The 8,934-nt window shown below is 37.6% G+C and overlaps 1 protein-coding gene across 1 annotated transcript; it reads right to left on the reverse strand.

The window, feature by feature from the left end:
• Nucleotides 1–5,518: 5,518 nt before the first annotated feature.
• Nucleotides 5,519–6,144, reverse strand: LOC5576515 (putative defense protein 3). Its single transcript, XM_001662658.2, has one exon. The coding sequence runs from the start codon at nt 5,939–5,941 to the stop codon at nt 5,519–5,521; it is 423 nt and encodes a 140-aa protein (XP_001662708.2). The 5' UTR covers nt 5,942–6,144.
• Between the last annotated feature and the right edge of the window lie 2,790 nt (nt 6,145–8,934).

An 8,934-nucleotide genomic window follows, 5' to 3' on the forward strand; every position in this document is an offset into this window, starting at 1 on the left:
TGAGGAAAAATCTCCACTTTGTATACCCATAGGGTTGAAACAACTGTGCCGCACGACGATTTTCAGCTCAAAATGTGGTGAATTCTCAAGTTTTTAAAAAATTGTAAGAAAATCAGGACTGCATATAAACAAAATCTAAAAGCGTCAATAATCATTAAAAGTTACCGTCCTTCAAAGAAAAATATAAAAATTGGGGGTAAGTTCTGACGGAAATGGTCTATTTAATTGATCACATGTTTCCATATTTTTGTAGTTGAGCGATGCAGTGTTATTCATGAGGCCATATGGCACCGCTCAAACGTCAAATTAGTTAACACCTGAGAGAGACTCGCGAAGAGGAAAAATATCAACGTCATATGCAGCCCAGACTCCCCTCTCACGAAACGTCAAATGCAGCCCACCGTTTTTATGGCTGAAAAAGTGAAAAGTATTGTGTTCAAAGTAAACTGTTATTTAAACCTCAGTCAGCGGAGCAGTTTTTTCCAAAGTTGCTGATAAATCTAAGCAGAAGATTAATTATTTCTAATGTCTGCTACGTTTGCTGGCATGAAATTTCACTCAAACGGCTATTTATGATTCGATGTGATGCAAACTCAATCATTTTTTGCTGAGAGGTTCATGTGAGAGTTTGAACAGCATGCGCATAATTGGTATAAACACAAAGAGGAATAAGAAAAAAAAAACTCAGCAATCACAGAAAAAGAAGACCGCCTTCGCGAGTCTCGTCTCAGGTTAACACCATTAACTAGTTTCCATGGTCACGTAGATAACACGGCACCGATCAAGCGTCAAGGGGTAAACTCATGCATTGATCCATGGCGAAGAACATGATCTTGAACAGATCATGAGCAAACGCGTCTCTGTTATGCGAGTTGGTCTATTTGGCCTCAAAATGAGATAATGATTCCCAAACTACAAAAGCTTTCGATCAATAAATCATTAAAATAACCAAAACGGTAGCCTTGTGTGTTTGACAGAACAGCAATGCTGCCACAATGTTAAATTCCATATACAGTGGCGCCATTGTTTTGATGCGGTGAGCACTTGCAAAAACTACCTTAAATGATCCATTCTCGCACAACTTAAGATCTCGCCCTAAAAGCCATTGCTCATCGAGTATGAGCCTCTGTACGTGCCATAAAAACTTTAACTGACTTTTACTGTGCGCCGTGTGTTGGTGCTGTCTCGCTCTCTCTCACGGGCAATTTGAAAACAGGGCGCACAGTAAAAGTCAAACGTTTTATAGCATGATAGGCTCATGTAGCTCGTTGATTTTAAGCAAATGAATGGACCAAGATCAGTGTTGTGAAAAACTCAATTTTACATAACTCACGCTTGAGATTTTTCATGCGTGAGTTGTCAATCACGCAACTCAGCAATTAAAAAATCATGGATGAGTTGGCTCACTTGTTTGACCCATTGTCTCGTATTTCCACAGTGTAACGTAAACAACAACATTCGGGTTTCACGAGTTTTAGACGGGGTTTGCGACCGAATCATTTTTTACGGTTTGAGTTGATTGAGTGATTTTGCCTCAAAACCTCCAGCGTGAGATTTGCGAAGCAGATCTCTAATGAGTTTGCTCTCACGGAAAAACTTAATGATTGAGATTTGAGTGTGAATCTATCAACACTGACCAAGATAAAAACTATCAACAATGGGAGATATAGTTGGGTGGAATTAAGGTGATTATAAAACGAAGCCAAACTTTGAATTTTCAAGTGCACAAGACGAGAGTATCTGACAACAGATCGCATAGAAAACCAATCAACTTGCTTGCTTCCTGGTGGTGACCTATGGGATAGATTTTTAACGCGGAGCGCTGTTTGGTTCTCAAGTCTTGTGCTCTTGAAAATTTGAGGTGTGGCTTCGTTCTATAATCACCTTAAATGGTATAGTACAGTCGCCTCTCCACATCTCGATATCGAAGGGACCATCGAGATATGGAGAGATCGAGACATAGAACACATTTTTAACGAATACTAGATTGAAAATCACTCCGTTACCAGGCAAATTAAAAACAAATAGATGTCATTTCGTCTTCGCAAATTGTTTTGAATCTCTAGAATCTAGTCTAGTTACCTTTGATAATGGGCATATCGACATATGGAGAGAAAATTGGGGACGAGATTCACATCGAGATAGGGAGATATCGAGATAAGGAGGATATCGAGATATAGAGAGTGAAAATGTATGCAGAACGAAGGGACCGAAGAAATCATCGACATAGGGAGAGATATCGAGATGTAAAACATCGAGATGTGAAGATTTGACTGTACTAAATTCGGGTTTTCATCTACTCATAGGTATTCCACTGAACAGCTCGAGAATTTGTTATTATCTAAAGCGTTTTCTTAATCGTTTCCTTGAAGGAATTGCATGGGAATGCATCAAGATAGGCCAAGAAATTACTTTTCAGCAGCAAATTAGGCTTTAAGCTTTAGTTCAATGGTTTTACAGATGCTTCGGTAATTTTCAACCGTACGTTCAGCTGTTGAGATTACGGTGACATTTCATCAAAATCCTTTATTTGAGTGTGTACTAATGCGAAAACAGCAACATAGGCAAACAAATCTTCCAGTTAATAACTGTGGAAGTGCTTTTGAAAACCTAAGCTGAGAAGTAGCCTCTTTCCCAGTGAGGACGTTATGCCAAGAAGAAGATGTTTCGGTGCATATAACTAGGGGGAGATCCCCCAGTCCCGGACACCTAAGCCGCTAAAATCATTATTAAAAAAAACTATTGATTTAATGCGGTCTTGGTGTCCATTTATGATAAATATAATTTTTGTAGCAAACAAAAATTAATTTGAAAATATAAATATGTATTTTGATGATGTATTTTAGTACCAAATTGACCTATCATAAAAGGTGGCTCCCAATACCGGACACGATCTGGAAATGCCTCGAATTTTTAAAATGTGTATATCATTGCATATTTTTTGCTTCAGGCATAGTATTTTATTGTCAATTTAATCCATTTGCGACATTCACAGAAGTGATTTGAGTTCTAAGTCTGCAAGTCGGTCATCAAAAAACCTCTTTCATATATGATGAAAAACAACACATCAAAATTTTATTTTTCTTATTTTTGTTGCAGCTTTGATACCATGATCGATCAAATCCATGAAAAATGAATGTATTTTGAAACACTGATGCGAAAATTACAAAGATATCATGTAACAAATCAAGCTGTCCGAAACTGGGGGAAAGGAGGTTCTAGACTAAAATTGTGATTTTTTTTTATTTTGACCATATTTAGTTTAAATATGATACAAAATACATTCAAACTTTCAAATTATGATTATATTCGATCATGATTGTGTGATCTAAATTATTATGCCATATTCAAAATTATTACTAATTAGTCTCAAACTTAGAGCGATACGTAAAATTTTTAACAATTTTCAAACATCTCTACTTTTTTAGAAAGGCATGCATATTTCAAGGATGTGTTATTCAACGCAAACATTACTCTCCACAGCTTCCTTTTCTCCTAATAAACCAATTTAATTGGAATATGATTTTACAATGTTTCGACTTTGTCCGGTATTGGGTGCTGTCCGGTACCGGGGGGAACTCCCCCTACTTTATACGATAAAAAGCCTATAATCACACTGAAAAACTTCGATACTGAACATCATCACAGTTAGGATAGCTTGGAGAAATCTTTTTGATCATCTCCATGTTATTAACCCCTTCATTTTTTACCGTCAAAAAAATATTCAAATTGCGATAACTTTTTTGTTTCTTGATATTTTTGCACCATTTTTTCACAAGTTCTTAAAAAACTCTTCTAGTTTAAGAATCCGTGTCGATATTGATCATTAGTGGTATGGTTTTGAAGATATTCAGATGTTCCTTGGGGGACCGACATTCTCCATATAATATGTCTTTGGCGGCCATTTTGTTGTATGTTAATTTATCAAAAAAATAAAATATGGGCTACATAATACTAGTTAATGAGGAGCTACTCTGAAAAAATCATTCAAATCGGTTAAGTACTATTGGAGTTATCTGAATAAAACGGTACAATGTTTTTTGAAGTTTTCAAGATCTTTATTTTGGCCACATGGTACGAGACACATAAATGGTCATTACTCAAAAACGGCTGCACCAAATTGCTTCATTTTTTTCACAACATACTCTCATTAATTTACTGTTTGAAGAGAGAATATCCGAATACGATAAAAATTCTGTAGGCTGATATATTTACGTGGGTTATGGCTACGCGTCGGTCCCCCAAGGAATTTTGGAATATCTCTGGATCCAGACGATCAATTATCAATATCAACACAGATTCTAGAACTAGAAGAGTTTTTTGAAGACTTGTGAAAAAATGGTGCGAAAATATCGAAAAACAAGAAAGTTAGCGCGATTTGGATATTTTTTTGACGGTAAAAAATGAAGCTGCTGGTAGAGGGGTTAAACGCAGGAACATTTCTGATTGGATGTTAATCACATAGTTAATACCGCTTGGAATAAAATAAGCATTAAAGAGTTAAGGTGAAAAGGTTTTTTTTTCAGTATTAAACGAAGTATGCACTTCAACAGTAAAGTAATCGTCTATCTCAATGCGTGGGAAATTTCTCGCAAGAAATGCTCAAGAAAAGCATTTTTCTTTAATCGCAGTACGCAGTTGAAAAGAAAAGTCAAATCAAATGGAGCTCACTTTCTTGGGCAGAAATTTTTACTTTTCTTGAGCGGAACAGCATACCTAGCTTAAAAGGAAAATCTATCAAAAAATAACAAAAGCAAAGCCAGATGCAAAAGAAAAATGGAATTTTTGTTGAAATATATTATTCTCTGGAACCTAATTCAAACAGATGCAGATTTCTCGTTAAATCCAATGTGCTTGCTGTGTAGCTTCATTGATCATAAATACATGCCAATTGGCAATGATCAAGCTTTTCTCGTGCCCCAAAGCCAACTGTGATTTCGCAATCGATCAGCCACGAGCACTCATTCATTCAAGTGCCCAGACGACCGTCACCCTCATTAGAGGTCCAACAGGTCTCCAAGAGCCCACTCGTACCGATCAACCGAATGGCACGCATGTTCGTTCAACCTCTGCGGGGGAAAGGCTGTTGCACTTGAAGACATGCTGCCCGGAGACCAGTTTCTACACCAGAGCCACTGCTGCTGCTGCTGCGAGGGAGATAAACATTCTAGAAATCGCGACGACTTGCACAATTCATGCACACTATCGCTTCATATCGGTGATAAAAGGGTGCACAACAACAACCTTCTGTCTGTGTTAAAGGAAAGTCACGGTTTCTGTGCTTTGGGGTCATATTGACTCAAAATAAAAATTATGATAATTTCGCAAAATTTTAACGGAATTGAAGTTGAAAAAAACATTAAGTTTAGTTAAAAAAAATATCGAATCCAGAACACAGATAAAGGGTTAACGGTGACACCATCGAACTTTGTCGATCAAGCCTATAATCACACAGTAAATTACACGTTTCGCACAACGTCGAAACCGCCGCGCAAGTGAAAGGCCCTTTCCGCCGAACTTACGTGAAGTACACCTGTCCCTGGCGGTCCTTGGGCGCCGTCCAGATGAAAGTAGCCCGCTCCTTGTCCTTGTTATCGGCGTGCGTAATGGCCGAGCACTCGGGGATGGTTTTCGTGTTCGGCGATTCCACCCACTGGCCGATCCATTCGTTCGTCTGGGCATCCCGAGCCTGCAGGAAGAACCCACGGAACACATCCTGACCGGCAACGTCCACCTGGATCTGGCTACCCGGCGAAAAGTTGTTTCCACTGGCCACCACCCGGAAGGGGCTGGTGTTCAACTCCTGACTCCGAGCGGCGCCATGATTCGGCTGGTTGAACCGCGTCTTGACACAGGTATCTGCCGGAGCACCATCCGGAAATCCACTGGACACGGTCACCAGACAGGTCACAACAGCTGCTACCACCAGGAATCCCTTCATATTCCTTCTCTTTGAGAACACTGCACCAAGAGAGAACTGAACTGCACGATTCGGACACACGTTCGCTAAACGGCCAAAAACGGTAAACTAGGTGGGCTTTATATTGACGCGTGGTGCCGGCCGCCCCATGCCTTATGGCAGTAGGCGAGTGAAATCATAGCTGGCGGGCACCAACCAAGACCAAGATATGACGGTGGTGGGGACTCAGGGCCCACTTGGATTGACAGACGGGTGTTCTAGTCGAAATTAAGGCTGATACAAATATTAATTTTCTTTTATGTCACCCCCCCCCTTCGAAAATCCGAAAATTTTGAAGGGGAGAAAAAAAAAGATTCATCATTTTTTTTGACATCAGTTAGGTTTTTTCAATTTACAAAGTAAAAAACAAGTAAAATAATGATCCAGAGGACGATTAAAAACAGTTTAACAACTATCATTAAAAATAAAAACTCGAAAAAATAACTTTTTTTTTATTTTTATTTTTTTGTTCCTTATTTATTTTTATCCCCCCCCTCGTACCTTCCAAGTGGTCTCGGACATAAAAGAAATTTAATATTTGTATCAGCCTAATTATGTCTCGCACTGACTTTGTGCTGTGCAACCCACCCCATGGAAACGCACAGAGCTGCAGTCAAAGTGGCAAAACATGAATGAAAGGCGCCGCCGCCGGTCCAGTTGGGGGCCATAAACAGGTTTCAACGATCTCCCCAGCAGCGTTCAGAGGTGAAATACACTCGAAAAAAAACAAACCATATGGGACGCCGCTGCACAGTGGTTGGGTCTAGAACGAATGTCGACGAAAATCTGAAACTTTTATTTAAATGGTTGATATTGTTGTGCTTTTGCTTACTAGTAACTGGTACTGGCAACTGATATATTTGGAAATTGTTTTACTAATTCAAGCATTATGGACTTTTAGTTTTATAAATTATAAACTTAAAAAGCATATAACAGCATAATAAAATTTATTGTTTTGGACTGATATCTTAACAGATAGATAGATATAATTAATATAATTCTTTGTACTAACATTTTAATAGTTCGAATGTAGAATCTCAATCCTTAAAGTTTTCACGAATTACTATTACCAGGTCCGTCCCACTCGGGTCAGATTAGGTACCACTTCTAGTACTGCATTTGGTCCCTTGGTAGTGCAAAAGGTACCCAAGTTTGACAGATCACAGTACACTTTGCACGGCATTCTAGATTACCTTATGAGCCATAAAATTTTGGGCAACTGCAAGGGACATGGAGGTCTTTAACGTGTCTTTGCTATTACAGTCGACTCTCCACATCTCGATGTTCTATATCTCGATATATTTCCATATGTCGATGAATTAAGTTAGAAATGAATGCCATTCATTTTACGAAAATTGTTATTATTTCGTATGACACTTTATGTCTTAATCATCATCAATCAATCATCAATCAATCATCAATCAATATAAATAAAAATGGAAGGGTGTTTGTTTGTCACGAAATGGCTTGAAAACAAATGGATCTACTTGATTCTTTCACAGTTAGATTCTTGAAGTGTTCCGACGTGTTTTCTTGTACAAAAAGTCGAAGAACTTCACGAGAAAAGTAAGAAAAACAGAGGAAGAAAACTGATACTTTTTCAGTTGAATTTTGTTACCTTATCAAACAGCCTACTGAGTGACGAAACAAGGTTTGGTCAGGTCAGCTAGGACTCAACAAAATTTCGATACAAAGACTTACAATAGGGCCCTAAAGCCCTGTCTCAATATCAGTACCAAACGCTTAATTTTTTGGCCAGAAATACAGGTTTTCTAAATTTTGAAATGATTTTCATTTATTTAAGTCCAAAAAACATTTTTTTTTTTACTTTTTTTGAGATTTCATTCTTGGTTTAAACTCAAATTTTGGGTGTATTTTGCTTCCCGTGTTCCTTCTGAAATGTCAAATAGGAACAACTTCAGTGTAAAAACTATAAACCTTATGATCAAAAGTGCCAGAGTTCATATTTTGAACCATTTTCAAAATTAAAGTTTAAATATGTTATAGCCATTATTTGAGCTGGAAAAATAAGTACCTAAGTACCGTTTTGATTCATATTACGGACACTTAAGGCCTCAGTGAAGTATAACTAATCAAAAATCATATAAAATAAATTATTCTGTATGATTCCTCCACGTTATCAATTCTTCAAAACACTTAACTTTTGAATGGTGGGTGAAGATTTTGATTTCATAACATGAATAATTTTAAATAAATAAAAATGTGTGGACATTTCATGATTCTTATTCCGGACGCTTCCTCATTTTTGCCTCATATTCCGGACACTTTGATTCAAATTCCGGACAGCTCATGGAAATCCATAATAGAAAACCCAAATCATCAATTGAAATGATTGAACTACTAAAGAGACGTCTAAGGCAGTTGGGCATGATCAACTTTCATACATATATACGGAAAAAGCTTACTAAAATAAGAATCGAAAATGAGAACTTTTGAAGAGAAAAAATTGAAATATTTCGATTGAAATGTTTCCCATACAAAGAAGAGTGTCCGGAATTTGAGGCTGTCCGTAATATGAATCAAAACGGTAGTTGCAAGAACATACCCAGACAACCAGAAATCGCATAACAGCTTACGAACAAAGTCGTTTACTCATACAAATTGCATCACATCCGTACTAAATGGTGGATGAAATCGTTTGTTTGATGAATTTCCTCGCATAGAACGCTATTTTCTGAGTTCATATGTACATTTTGTTTTGTCCCGTATACTAGCACAAAGTGAATCGGATAAATCCGTAGCAGCTGTCAAATAAATGTTGTTATCATAAATTAAGTCGCATAAGAGTCCTGATAAGTTCGCAATAAAATCTACACACTCGCATTGCAAGCTATTTTTCATCATATAAAATATGCACGTATATCGCCTCCACTTTTGTATGCATAATGCCTTTTGACGACATCTTATACGGAATCTTTGCACATATAAGCATCGCATTACGCAAAAAGTGATTT

Source organism: Aedes aegypti, chromosome 1 (assembly GCF_002204515.2).
Source record: "Aedes aegypti strain LVP_AGWG chromosome 1, AaegL5.0 Primary Assembly, whole genome shotgun sequence".
Taxonomy (NCBI): Eukaryota; Metazoa; Arthropoda; class Insecta; order Diptera; family Culicidae; genus Aedes; species Aedes aegypti.